Raw genomic sequence first — 21,824 nt, 5'->3', positions numbered from 1 at the left:
CCAAGAAAATATCACTCAGTCACTTAAAAACCAAAAAGGAGGAGGGAGGCAAGAGCAGAAACAAACAGAAACAGAGACAACCAAAAGTTCTTGTCCAGAATTATCTGGGATTTGCTTCTGTCCTAATTTGCAAAGGGGAAAGACAAGTACACTACCAACAAAAGAAGACAATAATTGACCTTGAGGAATCTAGGTGTCTAAATTCTACTTCTTGGTCTACAATAAACTTCTTGGCAAAGCTCTAGAAAAACCCTGCCCAAATCAGTTTTTGAGTTTCTTTAGCTGTAAAACAGGAATGTAACCAGTCCTTCACTATCACCTCCAGAAGAGCACTTTACAAAATTCACATCTGAGAAAGTCAAACAACCAGCTCCTGGCCATAAAGATACATAGGCAGGCAGTCCCTGAGAGAACTTCAGAAGATCAGTTCCAGCATGGTAATCAGTTCAGGGGCTAAACTTAAGAACTCACCGACAGCACACCTCACATGGATCCACCCACAGAGTGAGTTCCTTTGGCAAGCCCAGGTCGCTGTACAAGATGCAGCTGTTCTCACAAGCCTTCAGGACATCAGGATCAACTCTTTGAAATTTATTAACACGAATGCATCTACAACAAAGTGGAGTAATGTTAACAGCTTTAATTGAATCTTAATCAAAAACCTCATTATATGTATTTGCCAAAGTGAATTAAAAAAAATACCCTGGCAGAGAACGCAGGAGCATATCTATCCTAAATAGATAATAAACGTAAACTAAAGGCAAAGAGGCAGCATCAACAAGACTACCCAGTCTGGTGGAAAGAAAAGGGCATCTGGCGTGAACAGAGGGAAATCAGCGGAACTGGCTCTTCCTCATTTTACCCAGAAACTACTCAACCTCACATGTACATGAAATGAGCCAGGAGTATGAAAGTTGTGTGAAATTACTAAGAGCTCTGAAAGTAAAAGTTCTAACAGGCCAAGTTCCTACATAATAAAATCCTCAACTAACAAAAGACCTCCAATGTTTCAAATAATATTAGAAAATTCTTGTGACAAGTTTTGATCTGTCATTATTACCTTACTTACACATCCCAGATAATAAAAATAAATGTTAAGGATGTCCTTTGCCTTACTTATAACTGCTCTATAAATACAGAATTAATCAAGGACAGACGACCATTCATATCACACACTTAAGATTCAAATATCCAAGTGTTACTGCCTTATTTAACTTCTGTTACCCAAGGATTTTCTTTTTATTTTTTAAATAGTCGTCAAAATAAGTGAAAACAATTTCTAAACCAATAGATCCTCTCTTCCATTTTTTTAACCCAAGAAATATCACATCTACCTAACAGAATGTTCCAAGATAGCTCCTAGTATGAATGTAAAAATACATGTTAAAATAAACATTCTGCTTACTCAGAGTAATGGTAGCCACAATGAAAGTATTTACTGCCTACAACTAAGAACTCAATCAAGGGAACTCAGGTTTTAGTACTAGTTCTAGTACTTATTTATTGGGTGAATTTAGATTAAGTCATTTCACCCCTTCCTCAGATCTAAAGCTCTAAAGTATGGAAAATACAAGTTAATTGACAAATAGTAATTATACCTTAATTAAATACAATGACATCAGTAGAATAATTTGTTATTTCAAGTTAAATCATTTTATTAGATGATTTCAATTTTCATTTAAAACAGTGGAGATGGTTCTCTATTCTCTGTTATCTAAGTTCTCTTCAGGTAACAGCTAATACATATTTTTAAATAATAACAACTCTTTTCGAAGTCTTACTATGCAATGGTTTCTGAAATGCTTTGTATGTATTAATGCTTTTCATTTTCACAACTATCCTGTAAGTTACATACTACTTTCCCCATTGTAAGAAAGACAGGAGGCAGAGAGAGTTTGAGTAACTTGTCCAACATCACACAGCCAGAAAGTGGTGAATCCAGGGTTCAAATCCAGACCACCAGACTCCAAAGTTTATTTTACTAAACAATACTCTATTCCGTCTGCACCTATCTTAACACCACCATTAACAATTCAGCAAATTCGGAGTGAAAAAAGTTATTTTACGGCATGTAAGATGCTGTCTGTTCCTTTCAATAAGATGGTCTTATGTCACGATTCTAATGTTGTGTAGGTTGACGCAAAAGTCCCATTTGCTCCAGGATCAAAAGCAGTTAAGGGTAAGGAGACAGATCTTAGATGTTTTTGTTATCTACAATGAGGGTGATGTCGGCTCTAATTTTAAAAAATGTATACGTAAATATAGATGCTTAAATAGGAACTCTGCTTCAACAAAATTTGCATATTTTATGATGTTTTTTCACTCTATATACTTCGACGACATCCATTAACCACTCTTCAAAAATAAGATTTTAAACATTGCATAAAAATAATCTATCATTTACTTAATGTTGACAATTTAGTGTTCTTTCCAATTTTTTGCAATTATAAAGTGTAAGAAACATCCATATTCATATATATTTGTCTGTATTTGATTATGCTTCTAGAATAGATTTTTAGGAGACTTACTATTTAGAGAGTATGAATATTGTTACAGATCTTGATAGCACTGCTAAATTGCCCTCCAAAAGCAGGTTATTTGTATATACCGTGGAGAAATCATTTTAATTTATAAACACTTTAGAAGAAACAGAACACTCCCAACCTACCCTATGGAATTGAAGAGTCTACTAACTCTGGTTAATCCTGTATTCTATTCATTTTTATAATAGTAACGACCCACCATTAAGTCTAATAGTTTTCTACTTCAAAGACAGCTTGAAGAAAGTGACTCAATAATGACTCAATTGACAGAAAATGACTCAATAATGATACTTCTGATGAAAAGCCAGTTTAATCCTGTTTGGCTAACTTTTTTTCAAGTTTTTATAATTAAGGGAAATGAAACTGTACACTGTCTGACCTTTAAGTATTTACTTGACAGTGTCTCCTTTTTCACTAATAGTACAGTGGCTTGGCACTTCCAAAAGCCTTCGTCCAATGTCAATTATATCAGTATAAAAAGCCTCAACGTTCAATCTAACTCACGAAAGCTGTTCACTCTATCAGAAATGAAGATGTGCAGAAAAAAATTAAGAAAATCAAGTGAGAAGATAAAGAATAATAACTTGAGTCTGCTTTATATAGAACATCTACATTCCTACTTTAATTCACCACATTTTCCAATTAACTAGGGAACCTCTCTGGATAAAAATGAAGGAGAAAATACACCAACGACTTTAATTCACTTCTTTTCAATAGCCACACATGCTCACCTGGCTTTTAGCAAATGAGAAATAAACAAATCATATTTTCACCTCCCTTGTAGACTACTGGAATAGTCTCGCACTTGCCAGAGCTCAGTGCTGGAAAGGAAGTCCATTACATCAAAGCTCGTAAGTGCTATTTTGTGGAGGAAACTTTGGGGGCAGCGATCCGCGTAAATAAAAGCATTTCTGTAGTCTGATAGCTACAACTATTCCACTTTTATTTTTTGTGGCCACATCCACAAATGGGCAAGGTTTGACAGATAAGTTTAGCAGAACATTCTCAACCCAGGTTCCCAAGTGGTCACATAAATACTAGGGAGTGAGCATGCCAGGACATGTTCTACAGGAGCCCGCTCTTTACTTTAAGCTGTAAATGTAACTTATAAATCAGACTGCAAAAAACAGCTGCAAGTGAGAATTACTTTCCCTCTCAGAGCCAAGGCAGTGGCTGCATTGTGGTGTGCGGAAAGCCCATAAGAATTTAGGGTCAGTTAGACCTGACTTCAAATTCCAGAGCTAATGTTTACCAGTTGTGGATCATATGTAAGTTATCTTCACCTATAAAATAGTTACACTGGCTTCTACCATAAAGAATTTATGCACAATATAAATGAAATTATTCTTGTGTCAAGAACATATTAGGTGTCTAATAATCTTAGTTCCCGTTCGCTATCAAACTTTCATTTTTTCAAAAAACATGTAACATGTAATTTACTTTTAGATACAAGGACACTCACTTTAGTCAACTCCTACCAAGTCCATTTATGGGTGATAGTTTTAGGGGTCCTCAAGAATTGTGAAAACCCCCAAGTACCTGTGATACATAGAGAAATGCACTCAGTCAGGAGCCAAACTATAACCACAGGACGACTAACTCCTAGGAGCCTACAGTATCGGCCTCCCAAGTCCAGGCAGTAGGACTCCAACAACAAACACTTGTATTTTACAGTGAGTAAGGAAAAAACGCTGCGACAATTCAGAGTTCTGTATTTTGCAGATAAACTGTGATAGGCACGGGCCGGACACACTTCAGTCCTCTGGCCTTGCACTCATCTCAGGAGTTGATCAGCCTCTTCACTTAGTCAATCCAACTGTCCAACCTAACCCTTTACCTGTAGGCCTGTCCTTTTGATGGTTTTTCCGGATACCAGTGATTTTTATATTTTTCTTGAAGTATTAGAGTCAATTTCTCAGCAAACCTCTCAACTGCCTCTTTCTTCAACTTGTCATGTTTTCGAACTAGCCTTGTGAAAAAGAAGACAACGGCAGCAATTTCGTTCTTCATCTTTCCCTGCAAAGATAAAACAGTTTTTCTCAAAAATCCAAAATATAAAAACTGGACGATAAAGCTCTGCAAAATATCTCTCCTTGACAGTTCCCCTGCCTCATTCTGATTTTCTCTTGTGTTTCATTGGCTCATATCTGGAGTAGGGAAAAAACAATCATTAATTTATGCCATAAAGACCTTATTATAAAATACTGTTTAAGAACCTTAACACTTAGCTTTATGAAGAAGTTCAGTAAAGAGAGCACACCAACTGCTCCTGTTGGCTAATATAAAATTAGAGATATCACTCAAAGAGAAGCACTACAAAAACATCACAATAAAGGTTTTACTAAATGTGTCAATACTTAGCCACAATAATTTAAATTTAAAATTCTGTAAAATAATTTGAACTTTAAAACATAAAAAGTCCACTTTAAAACCCAGTATTGTAGAGCCATTATAGAAAATAGTTTGGCAGTTCCTAAAAAGACAATTATATGACCCAGTATTTCTACTCCTAGCAGTATACCCAAGAAAAATGAAAATATATGCCCACACAAACACTTGTACGCAAATGTCCATAGTAGCATTATTCATAATAGCCCCAAAGTGGAAACCACCCAAATGTCCATTAACTGATGAACGGACCAATAAAGTGTGGTATATACAGGTTTCCTCCAATATCTGAAAGTTCACTTTATGCCACTTCACTTTTACAAAAGGTCTGGATTAGTACCTGGTTTGCTAACCAAAGAAATCTAAAGAGGATTTTCGCTTTTATGAAAAGAGGCAAAAACCGAAAATAGCGTTCAGCGTTTGTTTTGCAGCAAGCCATACAGAGGCTAAGCAGTCAAGCATACTGTTGTGTTTCAAGCCTTTCACATCAGCCTCAGCAAACAACAAACTTCTCAAACCTTCGACAGCCAGGCAGGCAGACACAGAAGGTGGTGTAGACGTTAGTGACCTGCCTGCCCTGATAGATTCAGTCGATGATGTGAAGTTAATAGATGATCCTCTCTCTCCTGCACCCCTTACCTGTACTCTCTACCACCCCAACCGATGACTCAGCCTAGCACATCATCATCACCACCACCACCACCACCTCTCAGCCTTCCAGTGTGCTGGCTGTCTGTCAGATTCTGGTAAGTGAAACTACACTGTACATACCATTATTTCTACTTTATGTAGGCTGTATATTTATCATATAACTCCTGCTTTTACTATATGTTAGTGTTCTTTTAGGTTTTATGTGTTATTTGGTATGATTTGGTGGTTATTTTTTGTGTCTGGGAATGTTGGAAAATTTTTCCCATATAAATTAATGGGAAATCTTCAGTTTATGCCATTTTGGCTTTAGAAAGGTTTCACAGGAACACTACTTTTGGTTAGTGGGGGAAACCCCTACATGGAATATTATTCAGCAACAAAAAGGAATGAAGTATTGATACACACTACAACATGGGTGAACCTTGAATATATTATGCTAAGGAAAAGAACTAGTCACAAAAGACCAAATATTGTATGGTTCCATTTATATGAAATGTCCAGAAGAGGCAAATCTGTATAGACAGAAAGGAAATTAGTGGCCTAGGAGGAATGGGAGAAAGGAGGAGTGATGTCAATGAGTACAGGGTTTCCCTTTGTCATGATGAAAATGTCCTAAAATTGACTGTGGTGATGGTTGTACAACTCTATGAATATACTAAAACCAACCAACTGTACATTTTAAATGTGTGAATTGTATGGTATGTGAATTATATCTTAATAAAGCTGTTATACAGAAAAAAAAATACAGTATTAAGTTTCTGTACGCATTCTTGCAGGAATAGAGATACATTTACCTAAAAGATATGACAAAAAATAGTAGCTCTATCAAACAATATTTAAGAGAGTGGAAATTCAGGGTCATCCACAGAAAATCAAACTAAAAGACATAATCAGAGATTTAGCTGCATTTTGGAATTGCCTCAAGAAGAACTCTCTTTAAATGGCAGATCTGATTTATCACTGATTAATCCATAAAGGGAAAAACCTTATCCTGGGATTGTTTCAATGTATATTCTGTCTTTACTCAATGAGCTCATTCACTTGGCTGCTGTAAGTAACTTGGAGTTATTGAGATGCTGCATTTACTAAGCAACATCACCTTTTTTGGAGCCAAAGACATACAGCCTCTGCTACGTTTGGTATAACAACAGACCAACCTAGCTGATAGTCTGTGTTCTCACACATTCAAAAAAATAAAGCTGATTCTGTTAGCTTCATTTTTCTTTTCTCAAATCTGCTCTTAAAGTCTCTCTTCATAATACAGTTCCTTTACGCCCTGTGCAAACTCCAACAAGGGATCTCACTGTGAAACAAATTCTATTTAGTTACCTGAGAGGTGTGCTGGCAGCTATAGCCACTCTGATCCTGGATGGGAAGACACCCAAACCTTCATCCTGGAACCCTAGAATGCCAAATCCACCTTCTACAGCCAGCTACCAGGCACCAGGCACTGGGCTGCAAACAAGAGTGTGCAGGCACACACAACCCCAGCCCTCCACAACTGCTCTGCAGCCTCCTCCTGAAAACATGTAAGCCATTTTCATTTTATGAAGCTATATTTACATCCCACTACCTTATGAGTTATGATGGAAAAGAAAACCCACTGCAATTTAATTTATGGTTTGGGATGAAAGTTGCTGATGGAACTACATTAGCCTCCCCCTCACCAAAGAAAACCAGGAAGCACACTCAACAAATGTACTGAATCCTTAACTAGATCATTCTCCTCATTCATTAAATTTGCCAACTACGTTCTACATATCTCACTTCTGGGTTTGGTTTTCTTTTTTTGTTGCTGTTGCTCTGTTTCTTATCAAAAAAGAAAAGGAAGAAAGGAAGGAAAGAACCACTTAGTGGTTGCTCTTGGTTGTAACACAGATGAGTCATATGGAATCACTTTTTGTTTGTTTGAAGGAATGACGCCTGAAATAGCTGAAAAATGAATCCACCCCCACTAGTCAGCATTCTAGGAGTATCAAAAGCTAGAAAAGGGAGAGTTCTAAAGCCAGGGAGGGAGAAGCCAGAAGCAAGCAGGGCCACTAAGACCTTCGGCGTCTAGAGAGAGTAGCCGCAATCCCTCCACCCACGCTTGGAGCAAAAAGCTCCCATTTTAAACATCGCACGGTGACGTCATCCTGGGATGTCTTCAACGCGGCGGCTCCTCAAGTTCTACTTTGTTCCACGGGTTCCTCTGCTCCCAGGATGCATAAAACCAGAGGAGAACCAAGCCCTGCCTTCCAGGGTCTGGTAACTTTGTACTGTTCCCTCCCTGGTCACGAAAAGATAATCGCGATCGTTTCTAGAAACAAGTATTTCTCCTGCTGACGTTCCCAACGTGGAGGGAGCGGGGATCCCGGGGGTGAGGGTGAGGAGCCCCCGAGCAGCCTCGGCGGTGTGACAAAGCGGGATGGGGAGGAGGGACGGGATGTCGCCGGGGCCGGGAGGTGGACTTTTGAAGGCATCAAACATCTCTCCCCCTCTGGAAGGAACGGCCTGGAAGCGCGTCCAACTTTTGCAATCGCGGGTTTCCCGGAGTTAGGAGGAGGGCCCGAGCCCCAGGCCCCTCCTCCCCCAGCAGCCTCGTGGGGGCCGCCGCCCGCACGCAGGCGCCAGTCTCTGGGGGGCCCTGGGTTCGAGGACGCGGCTCCCCTCGGACAGCAAGCCTGTCCCGGCTCCAGAAAACGCACGGACGCGGCAGGGGTGTGGAGGCGCAGGGCTGTCGCCCACCCCGAGCGGAAGGTAACGCGCCCCGGAAACGTGGCAGGAGCCTCGAGGCGGCGTCTCCCCGTCCCGATCCCGCCGAGGGTCCCGCGGAAGCCCTCGCGGGCCGTCCCCCGGCCCCCAGCACTTCCTTCGCGCCGAGCCGGAGCCCAAGCAACCCGGCGCGATCCCGCACTCCTCCCGTTCCCGCGCGCCGCCCGCCCGCGAACCTTCGACGTGGCCGCAGGGCCGCCCGGACCACCATCCCGCCGCTGCCCGCAGCCTCGCCATGGCCGCCTCCCCCCCGCCCGGTCTCCTCACCGCAGCCGCCGCCGCCGCTCTGGGGCCGCAGATTGGGTGGCCCCGACCGTCTCCGAGCGGGAACCGAGGGCGCCGCCTCAGCCGGCCGGCGCTCGGCGGCAGGGAGCGCGGCGAGTCTCGTCCGGCGCGTGCGGCTCCCGCGTCGTCGGGCGGCCGAGCGCGCGCTGAAGGCGGGCTGGCGGCCGAGCGCGCGCGAGCGAGTGAACGCGGCCTTGAGGCGGCGCGCGGGGGGCTCGCGGCCCGGAAGAGGGGAGGGGCGATGACCCGGGAAAGGGTTGGCGCCGCGCGGGACCGGCTCGCGCCCTGGGGGGGAGGAGCCGGGGGCGGGGCTTAGCCAAGGGCCCGCCTCCGAGACCCGGGCCGCGCGGCGCGCCTCGGGGAGCATCCTCCGCGCAGCCGGGCGCAGACCCTCCGGTCCGACGGCGAGGCCCCAGCGCCGCGAGCTGCCTTCCCCGGGGAAGACCCGCGCTGAGGGCCGAGCGGACCCTTGCTGCCCGCCCTACCTGCTGCAGCGCCTTTGGGGGTCGCGCGGGCCGCGTCCCCTCGGCTGCCTGGGCCTCTCTTCCCCTCTGGTCTCTCCTGGCCGCTCTGCGCCCTGACACCCTCCGGCCGGGAGGGCGAGTTCTAGACCCAGCTCTGTAGAGCTTCGGTTCTCTAGATCCAAGGCTCCTGGGGGCGACACAGACCACATGGAAGGGAGACTTGCATTTATGGACTGATCCCCGTCCTTCTTGCTGTAGTAATTGCAGGCACGTCAGCCGTGCAGCTAGCCTGTTAAATGTTAGGTTGTTTGTTTGGAAGTCCTAGTTGGCCCCTTCCCTGGCCGGGCGGGTGGCTCCCTCAGAGCGGAGACTACCTCCTGTTGCCCGGTGTGTCCCGGCCTGGCGCTGAGCACAGTGGCTTGCGCAAAGGAGGGGCCCCAGGGGGGTTCGCCGAATGAACGAGACCCTGCGAGTCCGGGCTTTCTATTTCTGAGCCGCTTCTCTTCAAGATGCAAAGCTTAATCTTTGAGCAAATACAAATGTGGAAAAGGTGCTTTAACTTTCTGAGGAAAAGGAGGACCAACTTTCCAATCTTTTATATTCGATTGGCACCATGGTATTAGTTTTGTGAAAGCACTTTAATATACATCAGACAGGTTAGGAAAATACAAGATATTTCTAATTTTTTTTTTATTATTAAAAGAGCAAGTTTTCATTCGTTCTGACTAAAACATGTTGTAAATTACTCAAGAACTGATTGTTCAAGTTATAGGTTGACCAGATTCCTCACGGCCCCCTCGGCCTGGATGCATGTTTTCAGCTCAGTTTTATGAAGACTTTAAATTTTTATTACTGATGTTAGTGATTATAGCCTATTAGCAATTCAAAAGGATTATTTTTTAGCAGTAATAAAATATGCAATCCCAAGACCGGTACAATAAACTTTATTTGTAAAATTTATACTCTTCTGTGTAGGGTTATGTACTGGTCAGTTTAAAGAGGATACTGATATTTATACTTTGGACTCTTCTAGGAGATGTGAGGATGTTTTCATTCTAAAATCTTAGTCTGATTGGGATTGTTTTACTGATGAAGGTTTTTATCTCTGCAATTTCGTAAGATAGCTACATAGCCACAAACATTACTTAAGTTTTGTTTAGAAATTTCTATAGCTCAAGAGTGGTATTTTGTGTAATGTTTATAAATCTGTGATCCACATGGTCCAGTCTTAGAGCAGTACTGTATTGAAAAAACACAGGCATGAACTTGAAACCTTATTTCAAAATAACTTTAAAAAAATTCTCATAGCCTGCCTGCCCGGTGGCAAAGTGGTTAGGTTCCCACGATCCTCCTTGGCAGCCCAGGGTTTACGGGTTTGGGTCCTGGGTGCAGACCTATGCACCACTTATCATGCCATGCTGTAGCAGGCATCCCACATATAGAGTAGAGGAAGATGGGCACGGGTGTTAGCCCACAGCCAATCCTCCTCGGCAAAAAGAGGAAGATTGGCAATAAATGTTAGCTCAGGGCTAATCTTCCTCACACACTCACACAAAATTCTCACAGCCTGAACACCGTAAAGCAAATAAATAACAAACAGCATATCTTAAACACTTTTCTTTTCTCTCTCATCCACTGTTCTCACACAAGGTAGCTGCTTGTGTGCCTCTGTCTTTCAAAACTTGCCCTAGTCTTCTCCAGCCCTGGCTGTGTTCTTCAGAGTTTCCCCCCAGCTCTCTTTCCTCCTGAGTCAGAATCACAAAAGCCCAAAATAATTAGTCTAGCAAAGTAGAATCCTCCTCTTTAGGAGGCTGGAAGAGGGGAGCAGAGTTGATATAGACAATTACACATTAATATGTCTTTTTCCTTTCACAACTGATTCCTTTTCACAGTGAACTCTAAATGTTCACTAAGATTGTGTGTTAATAGGTATAGTTGGCTTTTAGCACAGTGGTTTCTTTTGAAAATGAGTCACCTTAACAGGGCAGTGGCTTTATAATCACACATATCCTGTGCTTGTATCCAGAAGTCACAGAGAACGCGACTCACACGCAATCACCAAAATCTGTAAATAGCTTTCAAAATCGAGACTTATTTTCCACTAAATAACTCTTTAAAATCTGTTATGCCTTTGAGCTCAGAGAAGTTCAGCATTGAAAACAGAACAGTTTCAGGTATCATCTTCTCAATCCATGTGTCAAGTATGAATCTGAATACAAAGCCATTATTATTTTTTTTTTTTGCTGAGGAAGATTCCTCCTGAGCTGGCATCTGTTGCCAGTTTTCCTCTTTTTTTTGCTTGAGGAAGATTAGCCCTGAGCTAACATCTGTGCCAGTCTTCCTCTATTTTGTATGTGGGTTGCTGCCACAGCATGGCTGACAAGTGATGTGGGTCTGTGCCTGGGATCCAAACCTGCAAACCCGGGCCACTAACGTGGAACTTAACTACTAGGCCACAGGGCCAGCCCCAAGCCGTCACTTTTATAGTGGATGTAGAGAGTTCTGTTATATAATATCAGGGAAAAATTTTCAGCCTTTGGGGGCTATTGGAGGTCTAGCAAGTGGGATCTTAGACTTTTTAATTCTAAAAACTAAAAATTCAATATATTTCTTCAAAATTTTCCAGAACTTAACCATTTGGCTAAATTAAAATAAACTAAATATAGTATCTTAACTTCAACTTCTTAAATATCCATAAACTGGCAGTGGTTAAAAAAACATAAGCATAAAGATAATTTATAATCTTCATTATTTTCTCCATTACATCATGCAATAAAACTGACTTCCAAAAGTCACAACACAAACTCTCTTGATGAATGAGGCAATGGAAACTGGACACACCAGCCTCCTGTTTTGAGTTGCATTAGCTGGTGGAACCCTCCTCCTGCCCCAGCCATGCCCCAAACATCTTTTTCAGAAGAAAATGTTTTGATCCAGCTTCTCGGATTCTTTATTGGTAATCGGTTAGGACTTGTTAGTACGTGTGAACTAGGTTAGGAAAATGTATAGGCTATAATACTTAGGTGGGCTGCCCGCTCTGGGCTCAAGTAGAGCTTCATATTGGAAACCCTTGGTGTAAAATTGCCCTGCTTGGCAGGAGAGGTGCCACTGTTGTCAGGTTCCTTTGACAGTACTCTCTTGTTCTCCATACCAGCAGAGAAACTGACTTGTATTATTACTGTACAGACTCCTACCCTTATTCCATGTAACAAAATTAAGAATATAGGTATATTGAATTAGGGAAAGGTTCAGAAATATTATAAAAGAAAGAATTGCTTTGAAATACAACCGTTAGTTAGGGTTCCACAGAGAAACAGCATATATGGAGAGAGAGAGATTTATTTTAAGGAATTGGCTCATCTGATCATGGGAGCTGGCAAGTCCAAAATCTGTAGGGGAGGCTGGCAGGCTGGAAACTCAAGCTGAAGTTGCAATCTTGTTCTGTTCTGGTTTTGAGGAAGTAGTATTCATTCTACTCTGGGAAACCTCAGTTTTTGCTGGTAAAGCCTTCAACGGGTGGAGGCTCACCCACATCAGTGAGGGTAATCTCTTTACTTAAAGTCCACTGATTGTAACTGTTAATCACATCTACAGGATACCCATCACAGCAACATCTAGCGTTTGGCCAAACAACTTGGCACCATGGCCTAGCCAACTTGACACATAAAATTAACCTTCACGACAACCTTCATTCAATAGTATTTCCTCAAAGGCACGTTGATAAGTAGGTTTAAAATATAAATCCGTGGGGCCAGCCCAGTGGCGTAGTGGTGAAGTTCAGCATGCTCTACTTGGTGGCCCAGTTTCAAGGGTTCAGATCCTGGGCATGGACCTATACTACTCATGAAGCCATGCTGTGGCGGCAACCCACATACAAAATAGGAGAAGATGGGCACAGATGTTAGCTTAAGGCCAATCTTCCTCAAGCAAAAAGAGGAGGATTGGCAACAGGTGTTAGCTCAGGGCTGATCTTCCTCACCAAAAATAAATAAATAAATCCCTTAGTGAATGACATAAAACATGCTATCCTCTTGTTTTTACTTTTCTTTGCTCTTTTCAGTCAGTTGTATGGTTTGGGGGATGGGGTAGGGAAGGACTGGATGTCGGTTTTCAGGGGCCCCCTTTGCATAATCATGTCAAATATTTGTGCACTGGGGACAGTGTGTCTCTTAGAGAGGATCAAAAGATAAATAAACTGCTCACAGTCTAGTAGAAGACAGAGACATGTGAACAATCTGCTTTACATATTACAAGTTGTATTATAAATTAAAGTGCCACAAAAAGGTATAAAGGCAACAGTGTTGTAGGTATATAAAAAGGTTTGGATGTGATGGAGCTCCCAGCTGAAAGGAAGCTTCACAGACTTCTGAGGGCAGCATTGCAAACCTTCCTTACTACTTTTTCGATAGAGGCAGGTGGAGGAGGAGAGGCCATGAGCACAAGGAAATTGCTTCCAAGGCAGAGCCACTCCTTTGATGCGGACAATGTCGGTTGCCCCACAGAGATGGCTAGAAGAATCAAATTCACATAGCAAGTCCTGACATTTGATGGCCTAATTAGGGTGATTGTGGGTAAGCTTTAAAAAGCTGCCCTGTCAGCAGATGATCCAATGAGATGTTACCATAAAGAGCGTGTTCCCACCCCACACCCAGCCCAAGAGAAGCTCAAAAAATGGAACTAAAGTTAGTACATTAATAATTGTTTGTGATGTGGTTGGCAAAAATATTTTGTGATTGTGCCTATAAAGTGCTTTAGAGAGATAATTGCAGCAGGTAAGGTTTCAACAACTCTTTTACTCTTTGTGTGGTTATGCATATATATTTCTTTGAGAGAAGGAATGAGAAAGAGAGAGAGGAAGAGATTTATGACACAGAGAGAAAGATTTATGACAGATTGTGTGTGTGTGTTTATACTAGCCTAAAGTGCTCACAAATACATTTTGTTTCAGAAGGAAAGTTAGTGAGAGTAATAAACGAGCTATGACCTATATCATAGCAACAACTGAAACACAGGGCAGTATGCGTGGAAGGAAACGAGAGTAGAACAAAGTTGTTTGGTTGGTAATTTTCTGTTTTGTTTTGCTTTTGTTTTTAATTGCAGACATGTAAATACTGAATTTTCATAGTGTTGAGGAACCGAAATGAATTGAGAGAATAATACACCTCACCAGATGATCAGCATAAATGTTATATAAAAATGTACACAATTCTAGGACATTAAAATGTCTCGGAACAACAGCTATTGGAGGAATATAGTTCACTAGTCTCTTGATATGAGTGTAGCCTATGCAAATTTCCCTGGGCTTTTTCAACTATATGATCAGTGTTTAATTTGGAAGACCTAAAATTAAGTGATGACTCCTCATTTTGGATTTTGTGTGATAGTACGGATTTTATTGTTTTATTGTTTTTAATGCAGGTGATTTATTAAATACATAACTAAATATTTAAGAAATATTTTGGTTTGTGGTATTATTTATATATTTTTATTTACAAATCAGGAGAATAATATCATCGAGGAGAGACTTTCAAAAGGGATAAGCCAGGAGGCACCACTCTTCTCTCTTTACACTCATTTCCTTGGTGTTTGCACTCAGCATCTCATGGCTTTGAACACTGCTGATGTGTGAGGACTCCTTAATTAATAGTTCCAGCTCCAGACAATCCTCTGAACTCTAGACTTGTGTATCTAACAGCTTAATGAACATCTCCACTTGGATGTCTGATGGGCATTTCATATATAATGTGTCCCAAGACGAACCCTTCTTTGCTCCTGCCCTTTGACCCCACTAAACTTGTTTCTCCTGCATCATTTGTTATCCCACAACTCTTTGACCCTCGGCTTGGGACAACGATTTTGGAGTCAACAATGACTCCTTTCTCCCCAATACCCCATAGACCGCCTGTGAGCAAATCCTCTTGATTCATCCTTTAATTTTTCAACTCTTTTTGACCCACTCAAATTGCAATTTTAGGGGCCGGCCCGGTGGCGCAAGCGGTTAAGTGCGCACTCCGCTGTGGCGGCCCGGGGTTCACCAGTTCGGATCCCGGGCGCTCACTGATGCACCGCTTGGCAAGCCATGCTGTGGCGGCGTCCCATATAAAGTGGAGGAAGATGGGCACGGATGTTAGCCCAGGGCCGGTCTTCCTCAGCAAAAAGAGGAGGATTGGCAGATGTTAGCTCAGGGCTGATCCTCCTCACAAAAAAAAAAAAAAAAATTGCAATTTTATTTGGTTCAACCTAATGTATCCAGAATCTGACCATCTTATCTCCCTCACAATTTCTCTAGTTTACGCTGTTGTGTGAACTATTGCAACATCTAACTGGATTCTATACAGGGTAGTTTAGAGTGATCCTTTTATAGTGTAAGTTTGATTATATTATGCCTGCTCCAAAATCCCATTGGCTCCCTATTGCACCCACAGTGAAAGACAAAGGCCTTACAATGGTCTACAAGGCCCCACGGGAGCTGCCCTCTCGTTTACCTTCTTCCTCCAGTCCATCCTCCCTGCCTCTCGTTTCATCTCCTATTACACTCCACCTCTCATTTCAATCCAGTGTCATGGTCTCTATTAGTTTTCTATTGCTGCCACAACAAGTGACCACAAATTTAGCAGCTTAAAACAATACAAATTTATTATCTCACGGTTCTGTAGGTCAGAAGTTGGATTGGCTTGGCTGTTTCTTCTGGCTGTTTGCAGAATCCCGTGCCTTCTGTTTGTAGCATTGAGGTCCCTGTTTCCTTGCTGGCTTTTGGCTAGGGGCTGCCCTTAGCTCCCAGAGGCCTCCTTCAGGTCCTTGCTCAAGGGACCCTACATCTCAGAGCCATCAAAAGTCCATGATATTCTTCTCACACTTGGAATCTCTCTGACTTCCCCTTCTGCAGAATCTCTCTTGATGCAGCCAGAGAAAGTTCTCTGCCTTTAAGGATTCATGTGATTAGAGGGAATCCACCTGGATAATCCGGGATTATCTCTTTATCTTAAGGTCTGGAATTTTAATTCCATTTGCAAAATTCCTTTGCCATCTAATATGGCAAATTCAAAAGTTCCGGGAATTAGGACGTAGACATCTTTGGGAGACCATTGTTCTGCTTATCATGGGGCCTCTTCGCCAAGCATGCTTCCATCTCAGGGCCCATGTGCTTGCTGTCCTGCTACCTGGAATATTCTTCCCTGGATAATTACGCAACTCATTCCATCACTGCCTTCAGGTCTCTTCTGCTGTCATCAGGTCTATCAGCCTCTCTGACCAGTCTTTAAAAGAAACGGCCCCCCCATTACTCTTTATTTCCCTTTAATCTGTTTTTGTCTTTGTTTTTTTCGTTCACTGTTACCTGACATAGATTATATTTGTTTACTTTTCTATTATCTGTCTCCCTAGACTAAGTCCCTTGAGATCAGGGACTTCGATTTATTCATCGTTGGATTCCCACTATCTACAGCAGTTCCTGGCACATGGTAAAATGTTCAATAACTATTTGTTGAATGAATATAAATCACCAAAAACCCCCAGAGGCCTCACTCTATTAATTATATCTGAGAAAAATGAGTCAGCTAACTCTGAATTAACCTAATAGAACAACTTTTTAAAAAATCTTATTCATATTATTAGTTTGTCAAATGCCTTGCTGAAGTCATTAGTTGCGACTTCTGTAGCATCTCCCATCTATCATAAAAGAAAACAAGAAGTTTGTATTCCTGTCCTCGGCATACCTGAACTAGCTCAAAGGTCTCATCTCTTCCATCTCTAAGTGCTAACTAGCTTTTTCATAATCTGTTCTAAAATCTGGAAGAGCTCAACTCTGTAGTTTAGAATTCACTTTTTTCCTTCTTTCAAAATCAGAATATATCTAATTTGAAAATTCTTGATATGTCTCTTATTTTAAATATTTACTCAAAGATTATTGACAGTGCACCCTAAATCTGTAAGTGACTCAAATCAAAGATGTTAGTCCCCTCAAAGTTACGATTCCTTTTTTTTCTTTAATCCTCTCCATACGATGTTTATTTTGTTCTTTCTTGTTTAAGGTTGCTTTGCTTGGAGCAGAGAATGAACGCAAAATGAGATTTTGAAGATTTTGTTTTCTTTCTCCATCTGTGCTGAGCAGGGATCTGAATACTTTCTCTGAACCTAGTTAAACAGCCCCTTGCGCAGTGTCAGCTCATCCAGACATTTAGCCTTCCCTTCACCACTGGTAAGGATTTGAGCCAATGTCTTTTTTATTTGTAGCTTATCCATCTCTTGGGTGCCTATGCATTTTCCCCTTTTCTTTCCTCCTGGGTATTATTTTTGATATTATGGGCAGAATATTTTAGAGTTACTCATTTCTCCTGAACCATTTTCTATTTTAGATCTTTGTCAATGCAAATATACCTATTCTTCTGAATTAAAACAGATTAAAAAAAATTTTTTTTGAGCCCATGCTAAGTGCAAGCAAGAAAATGTGCTAGATACAGCAGTTTTTTTCTCAGTGTGGTCCCTGGACCACCTGAATTAGTATCATGGGGCAGGGACGGGGGTACTTATTACAATGTAGGTTACCAGTTACTGAATCAGAATTGGAAGGAGGTGGATGGGAGCCTTGGGAATCAGCATTTTTAACAAGTTTCTCAGGTTATACTCTTCAAAGTTTGAGAACTTCATCTGTCATAGAGAAGCATAAGTCCTGGCTCTTAAGGAGCTAATACTATATTTAAGATGATGAGGTGTAAAAATAATATATTTGAAATGAATGGTGTGGACAATAAGTGCACTTGAGTCAGCAAGTCCAGCAGTTAGTGGTGAGGTGGGCAGTGTTCAGGTTGGCTTTATAGAGCAGGTGTTCATTGCTCATAAGAGAGACTCAGGAACTGTTTGTTGAATTAATGACAGAGCTGTGCTGAAAGATGAAGAAACCATAATATTTTTTTAACTGAAAAAGAACTTAGAATCCTCTTATCTTTCTTCTTTATCATACAGATAAGGAAACTGAGTTCCAGAGAAGTGATTTGACTCAATTGCCGCAGTCACACAATATGGTGGTATTGGAAAAGACTAGAACCAAGGTTTCCTAATTCTAGACCTAGTGCTTTCTCCACTATTTCTTGAGAGAATTTGGACTGGCTAAGAGTAAGGGAGAAGGCGTTTTAAGAACTGGAGTTCTTATGCGAGCAAAATAATTGGGGAGATGCTTCCCACAGGAGGATGGTGGATTGTGGAAAAGGGAATGCCAAGTGCAGAAGATGAAATGCATGGCATAGATCAAGAACACAAAGGAAGCAGAAATGGAGAGAAAGAGAGATGATGTGGAGAATCGTAAGGCCTCTCCCCAGCTCCCTCACACCTACCAAAGCAAGCAAACCAAATTTAAGAAAATAGAGACAGCAAATGTAGGCTTTATGATAATTCCAGAAAAGTCAGTATTATATTAAGAAGATGATGGAAATCTGAATAGTAAAATGTATTAAACCCGCTAAATAGATTATTGTTACATTGGCATTGTAGGTTCTTTAGCTGAAATATAGAACTGACACATTTTTCTTGAGGAGAGGGTAGATTATGACACTTATTATAGAAGCATGTAGAATTCAGTGGTAAATGGTTTAGTATAGTTTTACAGTTTGTTGCTTTTATAGTCTAGACTATAAAATAAAACAGTTGAACTGAAAATGTCATGCTCTTACCCAATTTCATCGCCCCACTGCTTTCCATGCTTTTTTGCTTTTTGTTGGCCAGCACACTAGTTCATTTTAAGCCAAGTACTTGAAAGTGTCACATGAAGTACTGCGGCAGCCAGGCAGAGCTGACTTTGTTTTTACTTAAGTGTGAGGTAGCGCTCACAGTTGTCAGCTTGTATTCTTTTTTAATGAAATAATTTTTATGAATTTCAAATACACTAAAACATTGCCAGAATTACCTTTGAAAATTTAGTGTACAGTAATCAGTGCAGACTCCAGCAACACCTCAGATAATCAAATATTCATTCTCATAGAGATCTGATGAGATCAACATAACAATATCAATGATTTTCGCTTTTTTAAAAAAATTCCCTCTTGATATCCTTTTCAGTTTATGCATTTCTCTACAGATTGTCATTTTACACATTTCTCCACATTACTGCTGTCTAAGACAGATTGTAAGCTAAAGACATTTGTTTGTGCTGCCTAGCCACCCCCAAGTTTGGTAGACTAGACACCACTTGATTCTGGTGACAGTGAAGGGAAGATGAGATTTCTTTCACACTACTTCAAAAATGTCTGAATTTGGGAAATTTCAACAGGAAGCAGCAAACATGATTGAGAATTTGGGTAGAAATAACCTATTTACTTATTTATTTCCAGTTTCAGTACCACATAGTGAAAGATTCAGAGTGGATCATTTGAAGTTGACAAAATTCACACTTCTCTCCAAGAGTGAAGGATTTTACAGTCTGTAGGTTAAGATTGGGGCCCGAGTTAAAAAGTCTGTGAAATACAAAGTTTAAGAGTTCAGAGGGAAATTTAAGAGAATACAATGTGAGTTAATAGCCTTAGGAAAGATCAAGGATGGGAAGAACTATAAAAAGAACAGATAAGAAAAGCACACACAGAATAACAGAGTTGCATATTGATGTGGAGGCTCAACTAAAGGGGGATTAGGACAAACTGCTCAGATTTCCAAAGGGTGACATTTAGGAGACACAAGCCAAGTAGGCAATTCAGGTGGTCATTAGTGGTATAAATTCTGCTTAAAACTAAAGGAAATAGAGTTGGGTCAAAGCCTGTGTCTGTATGTATGAAGGATTTGAAGGAGGGAGCTTAGATTCTGGCTAGAGCTATGGTCAAGATGGTCCCAAGATTTAAGTGTAATTCTTTAAATCTGTGCTAAGGTAATTGCATAACGTGAGGTTCACACCTGGAATTTTCTTTAACTGTATGAAGCTTATATCTCAGAATGGCCTCACACACACTAGTAAAGATTAGCAGGTCTTTTGGACCAATGATGTGTTCTGGAATAAAGTGAAGAGAAGAGGAAAGAAAATTTCAAAAGGTCAAGAACCCTGGAGTATGATCTTCAGAGGAGAGATTTTCTCTCTCTTAAACTCTACGTAATAGTGGAACCGTATATGGGAGGATCTGCCATGTGGGACCTGCCACAGGGCAGAATAAGGTAGGAGTACCTCATTCTGTTGTAGCTAAAAGACAAAGTACTTTTTAAGACTTTGAAAAATTTCATTCGTGTTGCCTGTCTTTTTGAATTCTGGCTTTATGCCCTAAAAAGAGATCCTAAAAAAGGCTCTTTTTAGACTAAGATCCTTATAAGCACAGTAGCTCTTCCAGTAAGTCAGCAATCAGACTTACAAAAATATTGGAGGGAGGTTTTCAGATGTAGGTAGAGAAAGGTCAGTTGGTGACCTTGAACTAGTTATTTCCATTTAGAATGCTGAACCTTTTTTAGTTTACTTATTTATCCTCTAGTACTCTAGCTTGCTCTGGAAATCAGTAGACAGAAATAACGGTGGTATTTCATGCGAGTGATATGTCAAAGATTATATTTTGGAGGACTGCAGAAAGAAGAAAAATTAGAAGTATCCATAATCAGTGGTAGAGACAATGATAAATGCCTTCTTTACTGGTCCTGGATGGTGGAAGGGAACACCATTTTATAGCCCTTGACTCCTTGAACACAACCACAACAATCCCATAGTAATGTTCTCTAATGAAGATATGTAAATTACAAGGAGTTGGATTCTACAGAGAAGAAATGAATAGAAGTTATCTCAAAATGTAGTAACACTTGAAAAAAAACAAACACAGGAAGGCCTAAATAGAATTTTTAGTATAGATCTGGAAGGGGCCCTTAGAAATTATTTCCTTCAATAATCTCCTTTTGAAAATGTCAAGGCTAAGAGCTGGAGAGATAAAGTTACCTGCCCAAAGGCTGGTTAGTGACAGACCCAGTACTAAAAGTTTTAGGTCTGCAGATTCTCAGTTCAGTGCATTTTCTGGAGCTTCTGAAAATTGATGTTATTACTCTTTGCTCTATTAAAGCATAATTATAAGCATCAAATACTTATAAAGTATCTTCTGTATAATAGGATATTTTTCTTTTTGTTTATTACTAAATTTACCACTATATTAATTTATTTAGTAAATTAGATTTTTTTCTTTCTGTTCATCATATACTTCACTAGCAGGTAATCCCCTGCCACGCCCTCACCCCATCCCATTTCATTCTCACCTGGTATCTGAAGAATGGAGTCACTCAGGCATTTCTCAAGCTCATGACAACTACTAATTTACTTCTAAAATATTTCAAATCTAAAATGATTTGAGCTGTAAAATTTACCTTAATAAGATAGTTTTTTCTTAAAGATATTTCTAGCCTTTTATCCGATAATTATACTCCTAGAAATGACTTTCTAGAAAAATACTTTTAAAAACCTAAGATATCCTCCAAATTTGTTCTTCATTCCTTAAGTTGTTTTGGCTATTCTGGATATTTTGCATTTTTATATAAATTTTAAAATCAGCTTGCGACTTCTACAAAGTAGCCTGCTAAGACTTTGACTAGGATGCCTTGAATCTATAGATAATTTTGAAGAGAACTGACATCTTAACAATATTGAGTCTTCTAATCTGTGAACATGATATAGCTCTCCATTTATTTAGGTCTTCTTTAATTTTTCTCAGCAATGTTTTATAGTTTTTAGTGTATGAGTCATAAACATCTTTTGTCAAATATATGTTTAAGTATTTTGTATTTTTCATGCTATTGC

At 40.6% G+C, this 21,824-nt stretch overlaps 1 protein-coding gene and 1 long non-coding RNA gene across 2 annotated transcripts in view; one reads left to right on the top strand and one right to left on the bottom strand.

Annotated features, from left to right (window-relative positions):
• Nucleotides 1–8,766, bottom strand: part of BTG3 (BTG anti-proliferation factor 3) — a 19,611-nt gene extending 10,845 nt beyond the window's left edge. Inside the window, exons 1-3 of the mRNA XM_004440742.3 lie at nucleotides 8,604–8,766; nucleotides 4,381–4,559; nucleotides 472–609 (exon numbers count right to left, since the gene is read on the bottom strand). Of these exons, the coding sequence (XP_004440799.1) occupies nucleotides 472–609; nucleotides 4,381–4,553 (311 nt within the window). The 5' untranslated portion in view covers nucleotides 4,554–4,559; nucleotides 8,604–8,766. The remainder of the gene's footprint in view (nucleotides 1–471; nucleotides 610–4,380; nucleotides 4,560–8,603) is intronic.
• On the top strand, nucleotides 8,172–21,824 carry LOC147913456 (uncharacterized). The gene is made up of 4 exons (XR_015548725.1): nucleotides 8,172–8,321; nucleotides 16,469–16,545; nucleotides 17,116–17,282; nucleotides 18,047–21,824. It is a non-coding gene; the product is annotated as an uncharacterized LOC147913456 (long non-coding RNA).

This window comes from Ceratotherium simum, chromosome 27 (genome assembly GCF_057802395.1).
Source record: "Ceratotherium simum simum isolate JZ-2026a chromosome 27, ASM5780239v1, whole genome shotgun sequence".
Taxonomy (NCBI): domain Eukaryota; kingdom Metazoa; phylum Chordata; class Mammalia; order Perissodactyla; family Rhinocerotidae; genus Ceratotherium; species Ceratotherium simum.
Note: the sequence above shows the minus strand (reverse complement) of the source record. Positions and strands in the feature narration are given on the sequence as shown.